This window comes from Halichoerus grypus, chromosome X, assembly GCF_964656455.1.
Source record: "Halichoerus grypus chromosome X, mHalGry1.hap1.1, whole genome shotgun sequence".
Classification (NCBI taxonomy): domain Eukaryota; kingdom Metazoa; phylum Chordata; class Mammalia; order Carnivora; family Phocidae; genus Halichoerus; species Halichoerus grypus.
The window spans coordinates 26,573,574-26,592,505 of NC_135727.1; the positions used below are offsets into that span (position 1 = coordinate 26,573,574).

At 35.6% G+C, this 18,932-nt stretch overlaps 1 protein-coding gene across 3 annotated transcripts in view; it reads left to right on the plus strand.

Annotated features, from left to right (window-relative positions):
- TENM1 (teneurin transmembrane protein 1) overlaps positions 1–18,932 on the plus strand; it is a 774,784-nt gene that overhangs the window by 589,196 nt on the left and 166,656 nt on the right. For all 3 annotated transcript variants that reach the window (XM_078065077.1, XM_078065079.1, XM_078065078.1), the window contains 3 exons: positions 14,411–14,596; positions 16,181–16,204; positions 18,153–18,299. In XM_078065077.1, coding sequence (XP_077921203.1) covers positions 14,411–14,596; positions 16,181–16,204; positions 18,153–18,299 — 357 coding nt within the window. The remainder of the gene's footprint in view (positions 1–14,410; positions 14,597–16,180; positions 16,205–18,152; positions 18,300–18,932) is intronic.

An 18,932-nucleotide genomic window follows, 5' to 3' on the forward strand; every position in this document is an offset into this window, starting at 1 on the left:
AGTTTTACTTCTTCCTTGCCAATTTGGGTGCCTTTTATTTCTTTTTGTTGTCTGGTGTGGCTAGGACTTCCAGTACTTTGTTAAGTAAGTTAGAGTGGTTAGAGTGGACATCCCTGTCTTGTTCCTGACCTTAGGGGAAAAGCTCTCAGTTTTTCCCCACTGAGGACAATGTTAGCTCTGGGTTTTTCATATATGGTCTCTACTATGTTGAGGTATGTTTCCTCAAAACCTACTTTCTTGTGGATTTTTATCATGAATGGGTGTTGTACTTTATCAAATGCTTTTTCTGCATCTATTGAAATGATCATATGGTTCTTATCCTTTCTCTTATTGATGTGCTGTATCACATTGTTTTGATTTGTGAATATTGAACCACCCTTGCAACCCAGGAATAAATCTCACTTGATCATGGTGAATGATTTTTTTACTGTATTGTTGAATTTGCTTTGCTAATATCTTGTTGAGGATTTTTGCATCTATGTTTATCATGGATATTGGCCTATAGGTCTCTTTTTTTGTGATGTCTTTATCTGGTTTTGGTATCAGGGTAATGCTGGCCTCATAGAATGTATTTGGAAGTTTTCCTTCCTTTTCTATTTTTTGAAATAGTTTGAGAAGCGTAAGTGTTAACTCTTCTTTAAATGTTTGGTAGAATTAACCTGTGAAGCCATCTGGCCCTGGACTTTTGTTTGTTGGGAGTTTTTTGATTACTGATAAAATTTCTTTGTTGGTTATCAGTCTGTTCAAATTCTCTATTTCTTCTTGATTCAGTTTTTGTAGTTCATATATTTCTAGGAATTTATCCATTTCTTCTAGGTTGTCCAATTAGTTGGCACACAATTTTTCATAATATTCTCTTTAATTGTACTTCTGTGATACTAGTTGTTATTTCCCCTTTCTCGTTTGTGATTTTATTTATGTGAGTCCTTTCTCTTTTTTTCTTGATAAGTCTGGCTAGGGTTTATCAATTTTATTAGTTTATTCAAAGAACCAGTTCCTGGTTTCATAGATCTGTTCTACTGGTTTTTTTTTTTTTTTAGTTTCTATATCATTTATTTCTGCTCTAATTTTTATTTATCTCCTTCCTTCTGCTGGTTTTAGCTTTTGTTTATTGTTCTTTTTCTAACTTCTTTAGGTATAAGGTTAGGTTGTGTATTTGAGATTTTTCTTGCTTTTTGAGGTAGGCTATTTTGCTATAAACTTCCCTTCTAGAATCATTTTTGCTGCTTCCCAAAGGTTTTGGACTGTTATGTGTTCAATTTCATTAGTTTCCATGTACTTTTTTATTTCTTCTTTTATTTCCTGGTTGACCCATTCATTGTTTAGTAGCATGTTATTTAACCTCCATGTATTTGTGGTCTTTCCAGGTTTTGTTTTGTTTTGTTTTGTTTTTTGGTTTTTTTTGTGGCTGACTTCTAGTTTCATAGCATTGTAATCAGAAAAGATGCATGGTATATGACTTCAATCTTCTTGAATTTGTTGAGGCTGGTTTTGTGGGCTAATATGTGATCTATTCTGGAGACTGTTCCATGTGCACTTGAAAAGAATGTGTATTCTGCTGTTTGGGGATGGAATGTTCTGAATATATTTATTAAGTCCATCTGTGCCTATCATTCAAAGCCATTGTTTCCTTGTTGATTTTCTGCTTAGATGGTTTGTCCATTAATATAGGTGGGTTGTTTAAAGTCCCCTACTATTATTGTATTATTATCGATTAGTTCCTTTATGTTCATTACTAACTGTTTTATGTATTTGGGTGCTCCCATCTTGGGTGCATATACATTTACAACTGTTGTATCTTCTTTTTGGATTATCCCCTTTATTATTATATAATGTCCTTCTTTGACTCTTGTTACAGTCTTTGTTTTAAAGTCTATTTTGTCTGATATAAATATTGCTACTCTCACTTTCTTTTGACATCCATTTGCATGATAAATGTTTCTCCATCTCCACACTTTTAATCTGCAGGTGTCTTTATGTCTAAAATGAGTCTCTTCTAGGCAGCATATAGATGGGTCTTTTTTTATCCATTCTATCATCCTGTGTATTTTGATTGGAGGGTTTAGTCCATTTACATTCAAAGTAATTTTTTTAAGATTTTTATTTATTTATTTGAGATAGAGTGAGTGAGAGAGAGAGAGAAAGAGAGAGAGCACAAGCCAGGGGGAGAGGCGGAGGAAGAGGGAGAAGCAGACCCCCTGCTGGGTAGGAAGCCCAATGCGGGGCTCTATCCCAGGACCCGGGGATCATGACCTGAGCCGAAGTCAGATGCTTAACCAACTGAGACATCCAGGTGCCCCTCAAAGTAATTATTGATAGATATGTATTTACTGGCATTTTATTACTTGTTTTGTGGTTGTTTCTGAAGATTTTCTCTGATCCTTTCTTGTCTTTCTCTCTTTCATGTTTTGCTGGTTTTCTTTAGTGATGTATTTGGATTTATTTCTCTTTCTTCTTTGTATGTTTGTTAGTGGTTTCTGATATTTGGTTACCATTAGGTTTGTATACAACCTCTTCTGCATATAGCAGTCTGTATTAAGTTGATGGTCATTTAAGTTTGAACCCAGTCTGTTCTCCTCTCCTCCCCATGTTTTAGGTATATGTTATATTTTATATCCTTTTTGTGAGTTCCTTGACTGATTTTTTACAGAAATGTTCATTTTTATTCATTTTGTGTTGTCTACCTTTATACTATCACTTTTGGTCTCTCCTTTCCACTCAAAGAGTCCCCTTTAATATTTCTTGCAGGACTGATTTACTGTTTATGAATTCCTTTAGTTTTTGTTTGTCTGGGAAACTCTTTATCTCTCCTTCTATTCTGAATGATTGCTGTATAGAATATTCTTGGCTGTGGATTTTTCCCATTCAGGACATTGACTATATGACGCCACTTTCTTCTGGCTTGCTAAGTTTCTGTTGAGAAATCTCCTGCTAGCCTTATGGGTTTTCCCTTGTAAGTTACTGACTTCTTTTGTCTTGGTGCTTTTAAGATTTTTTCTTTATCACTATTTTTGCAAATTTAATTATAATATGTCTTGGTGTGGGTCTGCTTTTGTTGATTTTGATGGGAGTTTTCTGTGCTTCCTGGATCTGGATATCTGGTTCCTTCCCCAGATTAGGGAAGTTTTCAGCTATTATTTCTTCAAATAAATTTCCTGCCCTCTCTTCTCTCTTCTTCTTCTAGGACTCCTATAATAAGAATGCTCTTACATTTTGATGGAGTCACTGAGTTCCCTAAGTCTATTCTCATTTTATGTAATTATTTTTCTCTCTTTTGTTCAGCTTGATTACCTTCCATTACTCTGTCTTCTAGGTCACTAATTCATTCCTCTGTTTCTTCCATCCTGCTGCATTCCATCAGGTGTGTTTCTCAATTCATTTATTGAGCCTGTTATCTCTACTATGTGTTAAGGGTCGCACTCGTGTCTTCGCCCTTTCACAAATCCAGTGAGTATCCTTATGATCATTGCTTTAAATTCTCTATCAGGCGTGTTACATATATCTGTTTCACTAGATCTCTGGCTGTGGCCTTGTCCTGCTCTTTCATTTGGGATAAATTTCTCTGTCTTCTCATTTTATTTGACTCTATGTCTGTTTCTGTGTGTTAAGAAAGTCAGCTATGTTTTCTGCTCTTGAAAGTAGTGACTTTATGAAGAGGAGGTCCTGGAGTGCCCTGCAGTGCAGCATCCCCTCTTCACCAGAATGTGATACTTCAGGAGAGTATCCTATGTGTGTTGCTTAGGCCCTGTTGTTGTGCCCAGGGCACTTTTCCTTTCAGTGCACTCATCTGCCCTGACTCTCTGGCTGTTGTGGGCTGTGCTTACTCTCTATGGTGCTACTGGGACCCAGGCAAGCCAGCTCTGAGTGGGGATGCCCACTGGGGAGCTTGGGAGCAGGTTGGTGGTGTTAGCAAAATTTGCATTGGGCCACTAGTACTATGCCAGATCCCCTAAAATGCTGCAGGGCTAGGGGCTGTGTGCCAGGGTGGCAGAGGGCACAATGCAATGGCTGGGCATGACGTGAGGCAGCAGCTGTGCACCTGGCATGTGAGCATGGTGTACATGGGTACCTGGGCATGTATGGCTGGGCGCTGCCCTGCAGCTGCACTGGGTGCTCACTCAGCTCTAATGAAATTTGCCCTGAGCCAACGCTACCAGTGTCTGTGCTGCCCCACCTCCCAGAGGTGACCCTGTTCATGCTGGGGTATGGGAGAGGAAAATGGCACCTGCCAACTCCCTCATTTTCAATGAAGTCCCCCAACACTCTCTGAAATCAGATTGAATAGATCTGTCTCCCATTTGCCTCTGACATTGTGTAAACTGCCATTTTTATGTTGCCTCTCTGCACAGCCTGCTGTCTCTTTAAGGGCAGTGACCCAGCTATCACTCGCCCTCATGGCTCACCCAGTGCTGAGTCTGCTGACTTAAAGTTCCAGGCTCCCAAGTCCCACTGGTTATACAAACTCAGGTTTTCTAAGCCAAATGTTAAGGAGATTAGTCTTCCCCATGTGAAATCCCTGGTGTGAGGGCCTGTTTCTCTGCCCTTTCCTCCCCATGCAGCTCCATCCCTCCTGTGGGCAGCCTCCCTCCACCTTTCTGACCTTCCTAAACTTTCAGGTGCAACTTCTTCTCTATATTTAGTTATGGTCTTTGTTCCGCCAGTCTTCGAATCACTTTCTGGTTTATTGACTTGGATGTGGATGATATCTAGTTGTAAACAGGGTGAGTTCAGGGTCCTCATACTCTGCCGTCTTCCCAAGCTCCTAAAAAAGTTCTAAAAATCTTACGTAAAAGAATGTTGAACTTTTTTTGCTAGATTTATTATTGTGAGATTTTTTAAGTGCATATTCTAATTTGGCTTCCATATATAGACATGATGTTGATCTTTTTTCTGTTGATCTTGTATCCAACAACTTTGCTGTCCTCTTCTATTTCTCACAGTTTACCTATACATTCCATTTTTGTCTCTTCCTTTTCAGGTATTACACATTATATATTTTTGGTTGCCTTATCATGCTAGCCAACATCTCTAGTACAACATTGAATTAGAAGCATTAATTGTAGTACTTCTGACTTTAAGAGGACTATCTCTATTATTTTATTACTAGGTGTGATGATTACTTTAGGATTTTGGTAAATCTCTTTTATAATATCCAGTAAGTCCCCTTCTAGTCCTGTTTTGCTGAAAGATTCTATCATGAGTAGGAACTGAATTTTATATAATGTTCTTTCTGTATTTAAGATAATTTTTCTTTAATCCATTATGAAATGAACTTAAAGTGAATTGGATTAATTCAATGATGAATTACATTAACTACATTTTCAAAAGTTAAACCATCGTAGCGTTTGTGCCTACTTGGTTGAATTTCCTTTTTTAAAAAGATTGTATTTATTTATTTGAGAGAGAGAGAGAGTGTGTGCATGAGGTGGGGGAGGGGCAGTGGGAGAGGGAGAAGCAGACTCCCAGCTGAGCATGGAGCCTGACTTGGGGCTCCATCCCAAGACCCTGAGATCATGACCTGAGCCAAGGTCAGATGCATAACCAACTGAGCCACCCAGGCGCCCCGGTTATAATTTCTGTATTTGTGTATATGTATGTGCATGTGTGCTGGTTTGCTTTCCAGATCTTTTATTGGAGATTTTTGCAGCCATATTTATAAGTGAGATTGGCCTATAGAAAAGTCCCTTTTTTTCTTACCCCATTTTGGAACTAGATTATAGTAGTCTCACAAAATCATTCAGGAAGATTTCTCTCTTTTCCTTTTGTCTGGTATAGCTTAAAGTAGAAATTATCTGTTCCTTGGAAGTTTAGCAAAATACACATACAAAACCATGTGGGCCATTTTCAGTGTCTTTAATGTGTATTCAGGCTTTGTATTTCTTCTCAAGTCCATTTTGTTTCCTTGAAAAATGTGTACTTCTTCTAAGGTTTCAAACTTACTGGCATAAAGTTGTTCATAGCACTCTCGTTTTATATTTTAATCTTTGATGTTTATTTGTATCATTTCTTTTCTTATTTTTCTTGCTCTTTCTTGCCAGAGGGTTCTCTATTTTATTATTCATGTCAAAGGCACAGATTTTGGTTTTGTTGGTCTTCTCTATTCCTTCTTTGTTTCTGGTTTCATTAACTTTTGCTCTCACCTTTTTGTTTGTTTGTTTGTTTCCTTCTACTTATATGCAGTCCTTTTTCTAACTTTATGAGTTGGACACTTTGTTCATTAATTTTCAGTTGTTCTTTTCTATTAAATGTATGTAAGGCTGTAAATTTCCTTTAAGTAACTGTCTAAGCTGTATCACACAAGTTTTTATAAATAGTATTTTCATTGTTATTCAGTTCCTGGTTTCCAATATAATTTTTATGTAATCCATGAATTATTATGAAGTGTGTTTTTAAAGAACACTTTTCTGTGGTGGGTTTTTTGTTTTGTTTTGTTTTGTTCTGTTTTGCTTATTGATTTCTAATTTTAGTGCATTTTGCTGAAACATTGTGATCTGCAGGATGTAAAATCTTTGCCATTTATTGAGCCTTGCCTTGGGAACTACTATTTGTCAGTTTTAGTAGGTATTCTCTATGTGCTTGAAAAGAATATATATCATATAGTCCATATATGTCCAGTATATTAAAATTGTTAACTGTACTATTCAAATTTTCTACTTCCTCACTAATTTTTTATCTTCTTATTACTGATTGTGAAATTTTCAACTTGTCTTATTATCAGTCTATCAGCTTTTGCTTTATCTATCTGGAAGCTATATTTTCTTAATCAGTCTGGATTTTTACATCTCCCTGACGAATTATTCCTTTTACCATTACATAATGACTCTCTTTATCCATAATAATGCTTTACCTTGAAATCTATTGTGTCTGATAATGTTATAGCTACACCAAACTTCTCTTAGGTGGTACTTTTCTAGAATGCTTTTTCCTTTTATTACCGAATTTTATTAGTATATTTCAGCACATCTCTTATTAACAGAAAGAACATAACTAGATTTTCTTTTCCACTGAGTTCCAGAGTCTCTCTCTTTTAGATTTCAAGTTCAGTTTCTTTTTATTTACTGGGGTTACTGACATGTTTGGATTTACAGCCCAGAATCTTCTTTTGTGTCTCCTATTTATAATATTTATTTTTTCTTTGTCTTTCCCCCTTTTCTGCTTTTTCTTTGATTGAGTTATCTTCACTCTTTTTCAACCTTGCAAGTTGTAAATTTCTGTATATTTCTGTTCTTTTGGTCATTACAACTGATTTCTTAACATTTTATTAAAATATAACACATATACAGAAAAGTACAAAAGTCGTAAGTGTACAGCCTAGTGAACTATCTAAGTATAAAACGCCTGTTAACTGCCACCCAAGTCAAAATGTAGGATACTATACCCAGAAGCCTCCTTTGTGGCCCTCCCCAATTATTACCTCCTCCTTCTTTCCTCCCCAACATAACTATCCTGACTTCTAATATCTGCCTGCTTTCCAAAAATTGTATTAATGGAATCTTACAGTATGTATGATTTTGCATCTCATATCTTTCCCTCAACATTATTTTTGGAGGAATTCATCTATATTATGGCACATAGCTGTAGATCATCCATTTTCATTGTGACATACTATTTTTTTTTTTTTTTGCAAATTACCTACCACAATTATATCTTCTATTGTTGATGGATATTTAAAGCATTTCCATTTTTTGGCTAACACATATAATTCTATGAACACTTTTATACATATCTTTCAGTGAACATTTGCTTGCTTGCACTTCTGTTGAGTAAATACTAAGAATTGGAATCACTGAACCACAAGGTATACATATATCAAACTTTAGCAGATAATGTCAAAGAGTTTTCCAAAGTGGTTGTACCAATTTATATAGTCACTTGTAGTATATGAGACTTTTTATTACTTCACATGGTCACCAACACTTATTACTGTCAGTCTTATAGATTTTAACCATTCTTGTGAGTGTGCAGTGGTATTTCATTGTTATGTTATTTTGTATCTCCCTGATAAGTGATGATGCTAAGCATGTTTCCATATGGTTTTGTAGACTTGGATATCATCTTTTATAAAGTACCTCTTCAGATCTCTTGCCCATTTTTCTTTTTTTTAAAGATTTTATTTATTTATTTATTTACCTGCGAGAGAGAGAGAGAGAGAGAGAGAGACAGACAGACAGACAGAGAGAAAGAGACAGAGTGGAGGGAGGGGCAGAGGGAGAGGGAAAGTCAGAGAATCTCAAGCAGACTCCGTGCTGAGTACAGAGCCCAATATGGGGCTCAGTCTTATGACCCTTAGATCAGGACCTGAGCCAAAACCAAGAGTCAGATGCTTAATCGGCTGAGCCACCCAGGCATGCCAAGATCTCTTACCCATTCTGCTCTTGAATTATGTGTCTTATTATTGATTTGAAGAAATTCTTTGTATATTCTGGATACAAGCTCTTTTTCATTTATATGTGCTGTGAATATATTCTACCACTTATAGCATGTTTTTTCTTTGTCTTTTGATTTGAAGACAATCTAATTATGATACAACCCAATTTATTATTTTTTGCCCTTATGGTTAGCATTTGTGAGTACTGTTTAAGAAATTTTTTTTACCCTAAGATCATGAAATTTTTTTCTTATGTTGTGTTCTAGAAGTTTTGATAGTTTATGTTTACTATATTGTATGTGGAATTAATTTTATATATGGGGTGACGGTTTTTCTTCTAGTGGATATTCCGTTGCCCAGAACCACTTAAAACAGCAGCTATTTCACAGTTGCCTGCAGTGCCATCTTAACCATAAATCAAGTATCCTTATAAGTTTTAAGACTATTCACTCTCATTGGTCTATTTGCCATTGTGTCAATACCGACTGTCGAAATTAACATAACTTTACAGTAAGTCTTGCTGTTGGCTAGAGTACATCTTCTCACTTTATTCTGCTTCTTTCTTTAGCTGGTTAATATTTACACACATGTACAAACACACACACACATACACAAACTGCCAAGATATTGATTGAGGTTGCATTTAATCTACAGAATAATTTGGGGGAAATTGACGTCTGTAATTTTGTTTTTCAGGTAATGAGTTTGGCATAGCTTTCCATTTATCCAAGTCTTCTCTAATTTTTCTCATAAAGCTTTATAGTTTTCATCATAAGTCGTGCAAATATTTTTTTAAGTTTATTACTAGGTGTATGATGTTTTGATGCTGTTATACATGGTTTAAATATTTCTCATTGTTGATATAAAGAGAACTTTTTTATATATTAGCATAATATCTAGAGAACTTGCTAAATTCACATATTCTAATGATTTATCTATATAGAGTCTTTTTATAGTGTGTATATGCACAATCATACTATCTTTGAATAATGATGGTTTTATTTATTCCTTTTCAATATAAATTTTTTTCTTTTTCTTATATTATTGCACTGGCTAGGACCTCTAAAATTATGGTGTATAGAAGTGATGATCATAGGCATCTTTTCTCAGTTCTCAAAAATAGAAAAACTATTTCAACATCTCACTATTAAATATGATGTTTGCTGTAGGGTTTTTTGTAGCTAATCTTTATCAGATTAATGTTCTTCTTAGTTTTAGTTTGCTATAAGCCTTTATCATGAATAGATGTTTAGTATTTTACTAAGTACTTATATATATCTATTTAGATGATCATATGATTTTTTCTTTTATTCTATATATGTGATGAATTACATTGATTGATTTTCAGATATAAACATAATCATGTATTCCTAGAATAAGCACAAATTGGTCATTACATTATTTCATGTTATGTAATGCTAGATTTGTTGTTTATGTTTTGTTTAAGATTTTGCATTCATATTCATGAGTGAAATTGACCTGTATTTTTTCCTATAATATTCTTGTCAGGATTTTATATCAAGGTTATGCTGGCCTCATAACTCACACTGTGGTGTTTCCTCTTTTTCTATTCTTTGAAAAAGATTATTCAAGAGTGGTGGTTTTTATTCCTTAAAAGTTTGGTATATTTATAAGTGAAGTCATCTGAGACTATGATTTTCTTTGTGGGAATATTTTTCATTTGTGGATTTAGGTTCTTTATAGAAACCATTCAGTTTCCTTTTGTGTGTATGTGTTCATTATTGTAAATTGTGTTTACTAGGAATTTGTCCATTTCATTGAAATTTTCAAATGTATTGACAAAAAGTTGTTTGTAATGTTCTTTTATGATGTTTTATGTCTGTACATTCAATAGCAATGTCATCTTTTTCATTAGTGATATTAGTTATTTGGATATTCTGTATTTTCTTCTTCATCAGTTCCCATCAGAAGTTTATCAGTTTTATTGGGCTATGCAAATTGTCAAGCATTGGCTTTCTTGATTCTTTCTATTGTATGTTTGTTCCTATTTAATTAATTTCAGCTTTTATAATTATTATTTTCTTTCTTCTACCCTTTTTGAGTTTACTTTGCTTTTCTTTTTTCTAATTTCTTGGAATGGATGCATGTGTCATTGTTTTTAGCTGGTTTTCCTTTATACCTTATAAGTTTTCCTATATACATGGATTTAGTTATACCAGTTTTGATATGTTCATTGTATTTTCATTCATTTAAAGTATTTTCTACTTTCCATGATGATTTGCTTTTTGTCCCATAGCTTTTTAGAGGTATATTTTGTAACTTCCAAACTTATATGGATTTTATAGTTACCTTTTGTTTATCTTTGTATTTCAAGTTTAAGTCCACAGTAGGCAGACAACATGCTATAAATAATTTCAATACTTGAGATACATTGAGACTTGCTTTATAGCCCAGCATATGGTCAATATTTGTAAATGTTCCATGTGAACTTGAAAATTATGTGCATTTTGTATTATTTATTATAGTTCTCTATATGTGTCGATTAGATCAAATTTGATAATCATGTTACTCAAATATTTCACATCCTTTCTGATTTGTTGTCTGTTTGTTCTATCATCAGTTAATGAGAAAGGGGGGCATAAAGTCTCTGACTATGTTGTAAATTTGTCTTTTTCTCTTTTTTGTTCCTTCAATTTTGCTTCATATATTTGGCTTGATATTTTCTTTAGTATTGGAAATTTCTTAGCCATTATGTAGTCAAATATTTTTCTTTCGGCACCCATGAGACTGACAAAAGCTCTACCCAGCTTCTGAGTCTTCCAGCTGGCTGTTAGAGGCAAAGCATCCATAAATGTCAAAAATCAACTCTCTGGGTTTTCTTTTTCTCCTAGAATGTGGCCCAGTAACTCTTTACTCTTCGTTGAACTCCAGTAATGTCCAACAGTTTTTAAATATATTTTGTCTAAATTTTCCAGTTTCCATCAGGACAGAACAGTAAAAATTACTGAGGTCACATTTACTAGAAACAATTCCACCTTTAAATTTTTATATGCATACTTGACACAATATCTTACTTAACTCCTGAATCGTACAAAGTTTTAGAAATATTTCATTTAGGACACTGTATTGCACATATTATTATTAGGTAGTATTTTATTTCAATATTGTTTTCTAACTCCCAAATTTATTACTATTAATGATATTATTATTATTGTTATAGTTAATGCTTCCTTGCCATCTCTCTGGGCTAGTGGATAGAGTTTATTAGTCCCCATCTCACTAAGACTGCATTCCTTCAAGGGTCCTTACTTTCTGCAGGGATTTCAGTCTAACTCCCCATCTTAATGGGCCAAAAATGTCATTCCTTTTTCTTCTGTGGACATAGATACCCAAGCCCCTAGTCATTACTGGGTATGATAACCACTCAGAGCTGCCAGAAGGTTGACTTATATGCTTACTTCTTTGGCTGTTAGCATCATCTTTGCTTCTGGCATTTGATAATTCTGTTTCTTGTGAGCCAAGACATGCAATTTTTAAAATTATTACATTATATTCAACAGTTCTAAGGTTTATATTGGGATGCTTTAAGGATAGGCTTATCTGCCATTTTGCTGATACTGTTCATCTAGTCCTGTTACTTTTCAGGAAATCACCAGAATGATGGATATATTTTTCTGTGCCTAAATTTTATAGTTGTATAAAGCAATATACACAAAAATTTGCCTCTAATTGTTTCTGTTAGCTCTGACTTGATTGGCTTTGACCCGTTTAGCTCCCTGATCTTAGAAAGGCCCTTTCAGTTCAGCCTTGGGGAAGGCTATTAAGGGAGCATAATTATAACCTCAGATTCATGACAAGAACAGAAATTAGAAATCCAGATTATCAGTTAGAGATTCAGAACCAAGATATAGAGAGTAGGTGCTATTTCAAGATCAACCTACTTGAACTACCATTTATTAGGCAAAGCCCCCCTTTTTTGTATTTTCTTGGTTCTATACTTTTCTTACAATCTGTTGACCCCACACACAGTTTTACATTCACTCTTCCACCCATTCAGATCTGACTTTACAACTGCTACCTTATCAATACAGCTCTTGCTAAAGCCACCAACAATTTCCATATTGATAAATTCAATGGACACTTCTCCGCCCAAATCTCACTTGACCTCTCAGTAATGTTATACTGCTGGCTACTCTCTTCTTCTTGAAAAAGGGTCTTCTTCTGGTGTTAGAGCACAATCTCCTGGATTTCCTCCTATCACTCACTGCCTCTCCTTCCCAGTCTCCTTTTGATGGTTCCTCCTTTTTTAGTTTAGTTTAGTTGTTTTTTTTTTTAAGTAATCTCTACACTGAACGTGAGGCTCAAACTCAGGACCCTGAGATTAAGAGTCACATGCTCTTCTGACTGAGCCAGACAGGCACCCCAATGCTTCCTGTTTTTAATATCTTGTCTTTAAATAATGGGATACCTCAGGGCTTATTCCAAGGGTTGTCTATCCTCTCTCCTTAGGGATATCATCTAGTCTCATGCCTTTAAATACCACCTATGTGCTAATGATTGCCAATTTCATCTCCAGCCCTGGCCTGTTAAATTCATTTGGCTGTCTACACATTATCTCAAAGTTAATGTTTGATCTTCTACCCTTATTCTTCCCTTAGCCTTTCCCATTTCATTAATGGCAGCAGTATCCACCCACTTGTTTAAGGCAAAACTCTTCATTTTTCCCCTTCTCTCAATCCCCATATCCAATCTTGAGGAACTCCTATTGGTTCTACCTCCAAAATATGTCTCAGATCTGTCCAGTGACCCTGTGAGATGTAAGTATTATTACTTCCATTGTGTAGTTACACAAGCAGAAATTAAGAGAGCATGTTAGTAATTTTCCTAAGGGGACACAGCTTTTATGCAGAGGAATCCTTATTTCATATCCACTATTCTTTCTATCATACCTTGACCCACAGAGAATACTTGTGAATGAATTAGTGAACAAATTGATGTAGATAGTAATAAAATCTATACCCATGGCTTTATCAGAAGAATATTCTCACCCACTGAAAAATGACTCTGCTATCTGTACAGTAGAAACCTTTGTTACATAGAAGGAGCCTTGTTACAGGTAATACAGGGTAATACTGATATCATCACATGTCAATACTTCTAAATATATAAAACCAGTTTCAAAATTTGAGATTATGAAAGATAGATGACTTGGCTTCAGAACACTCTCTGTTTCTTTCAAGAGTATATGGCCAATTGTACCCAAAACCTATTGCATTATTCCTTTTGTGTTCTTTCTATAGGCTTTTATCCCCCATTTCCTCCTCCAGCAAGGGTATTCAGTCAAGAAAAAGGTTTGCCAAACTTCTACTTTAGCTTCTCTACTGTCATAACTTTATTAATATTCAGCATGTCTCAACAAAAAGTCAAGGGGACAGAGGAGAGAACCTCGGCAGAGCCAGTATACAACTTGATTATATTGGCCAAATAATGAATGACATGTCAAGATAAGACTGTATTGTAATCAACCAGGATTCATTTTAAATGCTTAAATGCAGATATTGTTTGTACGTTCAGGGAAACCAGTTGATTACCATCATTGGCAGCTTTACCTTTTGCATATTATAAATTTTATTAGAAAGCTATCTTTCCAATTGTAGAACTTCTCTTCCTGAATGAAGTTAGAGCACCATTTTACTATGTGTGTGTGTTTTCCCCAGTGATTGCTTACAGCATCATAAAATCCTTATAACATTATTTGTGATCTTAATGAACTTTTAGTGAAACTCACTTGACATTTGTTTAGCACTGACTTCATTTCTAAGCCTTGAATGCCATTATCATTTTATGGACTTTTCAAAATCAATTTGACTTAGGGTTTATTTTATACTTAGAGACTTAACTGTCTTTTTAATAGAGTTTCTTGCAAATTCACTGAAATGCTAGAGGTCTTTGTGACATTTGGTTTATATATTTAAAATATAAAAATAGAGTGGGATTTTTGGTAATTCTAATGTCTTTTGGAAAGAATAGACTCTGGTTTTAATAAAATATGTAAATATATCTTCTTTGAATTTCCCACAGAGCTCTGTACCATGGAGTGTGGTAGCCATGGAGTCTGCTCAAGAGGAATTTGCCAGTGTGAAGAAGGCTGGGTAGGACCAACATGTGAAGAACGCTCCTGTCATTCTCACTGTGCCGAGCATGGCCAGTGCAAAGATGGAAAATGTGAGTGTAGCCCTGGATGGGAGGGCGACCACTGCACAATTGGTAAGTACCGCCATACTTTGAACAAAGTACATTGGATTAATTGAAGAAGGAAAAGCATGTTAGTGATCTATCACCAGGCTTTTCATAGAATTTGAGGTTGGAGGAGAGAAAAGGGCGAAGGGTTAGCCGTAAGTTTGAAAGTTTGGTTAACTGGGAGTATTCCTCTTTTGTTGATAGTATCTTACTTCTTTCTTGTGTCATTTCTTAGCTCATTACTTCAGTATTCCTTATATTTTCTGTTTTCTGGTGCATTGAGTTACCCAAATGAAAGATGATACATTGGAATAAAGTATCATTAGTTAATAAGAGAAGTGTTTTTGTTGTGAACATAACATTCACTCCCCATTTTTCCTTTTGAAAAGTATAGGTTGTTTCACTTGAAAGCACTTAGAGACAATTTCATTAAACGGGACTACTTTAACAGAGGACATTCGATGTTATTAGGAGCTGTCTTTAATGTATATGAGGAAGGCACTCCTGACCTACCATCAATAGAACATCTGTGTTGAATTGTTTATCGGGTAGTATAGTTTGTAACTGAGGCATCTACCCTCTCCCAGCCCTTGTCACGACTTTCACTAATTTTGAGGATGCTGCCTGGGAGAACCGTCTGTGGGTGTGAGAAAGCCTATGTAATAAATCTATCATGCGGTCTTCACACTATAAAAAACAGTAATAATAACTAGAGTTTCAATTTTAAAATATTTTTATTCTTCTGAAAAAAGAAATCCAAGTCCTTGACACATACATGTATCTGCCACAAAGGCCTCCTTCATGTGTAGACGGACAAGTACGAATCTCATTGTTCAGCTAAGGAAAGCAGGTCACAGAGTGTTTCTGTGGCATTCCGTGAGCACACAGACATCCCATGCAGAGCAAAGGCAAGCATGGGCCTCTGGATACCCAATTCATTGTTTGTGGGCTTTTTTTTCCCCCCACCAGACTGTACCACCACTCTCATTTTTAGGTTAAAGTATTTTGTTATAACAGTCAGGACCTGCCAAAGTAATGTATACTATATATAACATATAATCTTAATAAACTGCATTACTACTCTACTAAAGGTACGGTAAGTCTTGTTCTGTGACTGTGGAAAATATTTAAGATTCATTAAAAAGGTGGTGAGGGGTGAGACTCCGATGCAGCAGCTATAATTACATTCCCACACTACAGTAAGTTTATTGCCTTCACGTAAGAGGATTTAAATATTGTGATGATTACAGGAGGTGGTTACTCCAGAACTCCCTTCTAAAGATATTACTAGTAAGAAGTTCAAGCGAGTGCTCTTTCACGAAAAGTTATTACTGAAATGTAAAAATGCAGTCCTTATACTTTTAATGAAATATGACACTTTTTTAGGAAGCCTAATAGAGTTTCTTGCAGAAAAGCCATTAATATCTTTCCCACAGAAAATATTATTCCCAAACTACACAGGCCCTTGTACCAACTTGTGAGCTGCCGGCATTTCGGCAGCTCACAGTTTGCTGTTCTCCTCCCGGGCACCAGATGGTAGACCATTAGTACATGTTGGATAGCTGTGGTCTCCCAGAAATTCATTCAATCACTCTTTTCCCCCCCTTTTAGCTCACTACTTAGATGCTGTCCGAGGTAAGATTCTTCTCAGTCGTTTTATAACAGAAAAATATTGTAAATGGAAAATACGCATGTGGGAAAGGAAGGGTGGGTGGTGTGTGTGTGTGTGTGTGTGTGTGTGTGTGTCGGGTTTGTGTTTTTACTTCCGGCAGGCTTCCTTAAGTGTGATATTGTCAGGTTCACGATATAATAGTCTGACTAAAAAATAATTTGTTTTTCCAGCATCAAAGAGTCATTTTTTTTGCCATATTGTATAATGGATTGACAAGCAGTTTTAAGAACTGTTTTTCTTTGTCTTTCTATGGAGTTTTGTGTGTGTGTGTGTGTGCATGTGTTTGTATGTATAACACAGGCAGGTAATTATTAAATGAACTAGGTTTGGACAGACAGCTGAACACTTTCTTTAACTTAACAATATGGCTCTCAGTCCATGTACAGTATCCTTTCAAGGGCAGAAGAATTCTCCCCTTATAAGTAACCCATCGTGCATCCCCCCAAGGATCTGCCTTTGATAGAGACAATAAGGGTTTTTCTGTCAGATATCCTGGTGCCTTTCTTTACCTCAGCCTCAGAAGGTTGACTATGTTCCAAGTTATCCCTGATTTCTCTGTATCCATTGTATATCTATGATAATGGAACTAGATGAATGGAGCTAGATAAATTCTTTCTTAAACCTATATATATATATATTCATCCTGTACCACTTCTTGAGGAATATATATATATATTTACATATAATATATATAATGAGAGAGAGTCTTCATATTTTCTAACAGCCATCTGTCATTTTATTTTAAAGTTGTTTCTTTGCCTGGTCTGTTGATAGTTACTTAGAAAACCATTTGGAAGGAACATTGGATTATGTCTACAGATTTTTGAAAAATTATTTTGCTCTTTATACTTCTGGAATTTTCTTTCAAAGACAGCAAATGAAAAAAAAAATATTGATTGAATTCTCTCCAGTAAAATGCAGATCTGGTCTTGTGCTGCTACTGGGAAAATTCCAGAAGCTATATGCTATTATTGCCATCTCTGTTCATCTGTCCACTGAGCACTTGGCACATACACAGATGCCCTTTGGAATGGCCTAACTCTGAACTATTAGTAGAAAGAGTAGGGCATCCCAGAGAAATTAAAAGTCTAAATAGACACCATTGTTAGTGTTTGCGGTTTATCAATGGATAGAAGTCATTTAAGCACAACAGTTTCCTCTTGACTCTATTTATCCAGTCATTCTCTAGAATTCTGAAAGTCTCAATTTGGCACACATTAATTCCGTAAACATTTGTTGAGCACCTACTACAGGCTTAATATTATTATGCTAGCTTTCATGCAAGATACCAGATAAATAAAAAATTTAATCCTTAGCCCTCGGATCAATGATAATCTTAAAGAAAAAAAGCCAAATAAACGTAAAGCAACTGCAGCACATTTCTAAGGCATTTACATGGACAAATTTTTAATGGCATGGTCTGAACTGCCTACCAATATACTGAAGTCCTGAAGCAGTGATTCACAAGGGAAAAATCAGTACAAACTGGAAGTAGTTAGGAGAGGTTTCTTTTCATAGAAACTGCTGTCTTTTCCCAGCTTATTGGCCACAACTAGATACAGTATCATCCATCCAGTTTTGATTGAGCTGAGAAGATTCGTTTTTTCAAAAAGAAACAAAAAAAACATTTTTTTGTCCCCATCATAGTTTTCATCTTATCTACACTAGAGGTTCGGAATCGGGGCTAGCATTAATAATGCTTAATTGGCTCTCTAAGGAAAAGCACAGCCGAGTTAGGGGTAACAAGTTTCCTGGGAAGGTCTTGTAAGCAAGCAACTTCCTTTTCCATTTATTTAACACCTCATCTGAGGGGAGCCCAAGCGATAGATGCTTTCCTATAGGTCGATACATCATTGTTGGCCCATCCCATTCTGATGTCTCCATGATTGTTATTCTCTGCTGTCTTTACAGATGGCTGCCCGGGGCTCTGCTTTGGAAATGGGAGATGTACCCTGGATCAAAATGGTTGGCACTGTGTGTGTCAGGTGGGTTGGAGTGGGACAGGCTGCAATGTTGTCATGGAAATGCTTTGTGGAGATAACTTGGACAATGATGGAGGTGAGTTATTTACAAAATGTCCATATGAGAAAGGAATAGCCCAGCACAGCAATGACCAATTTGGCCAAGAGTGAAAATTGGGAACCCTTCGTATAAGCAATATTGTTATATAAGGCCATACTACTTTTTAAATCATGCTTTATTGAATATTTACTACCATTAGACAATATTACAAACTCTGCATGCATTATTATATCTCATTTAATTCTCACAACGCCATGAGGTGTGGGCACTACTTTTCCTACTTCTAGATGGAAAAGCTAATGCTTGGAGTGGGGATAGTATGTGACTTTTCCAAGGTCACACAACTAGAAAGTCATAGCACCCTGGTTCCAGTTCAGGTCTATATGACATCAGAGTCTGTTTTCTTAACGACTACAGCCACTCCGCCTCCCATATCTGTGGCATTTATTATACCATTTATTATATACATGTACCCCTGTTCAAACTGTCAGATGCCTACACTATACACACTGTGAAATCATTTTCTTCATTCTTAGTTATTTAGAGCAACCTCTTGTGTCTCTACCTTTTAGTAATGCTTTGTATCTTTCAAAGGACACAGCATCAAGACAATTCACAGTAGAATTTTTATATTTAATTCAAGAGTTGCCCATGATGTTTTCAAAAGCC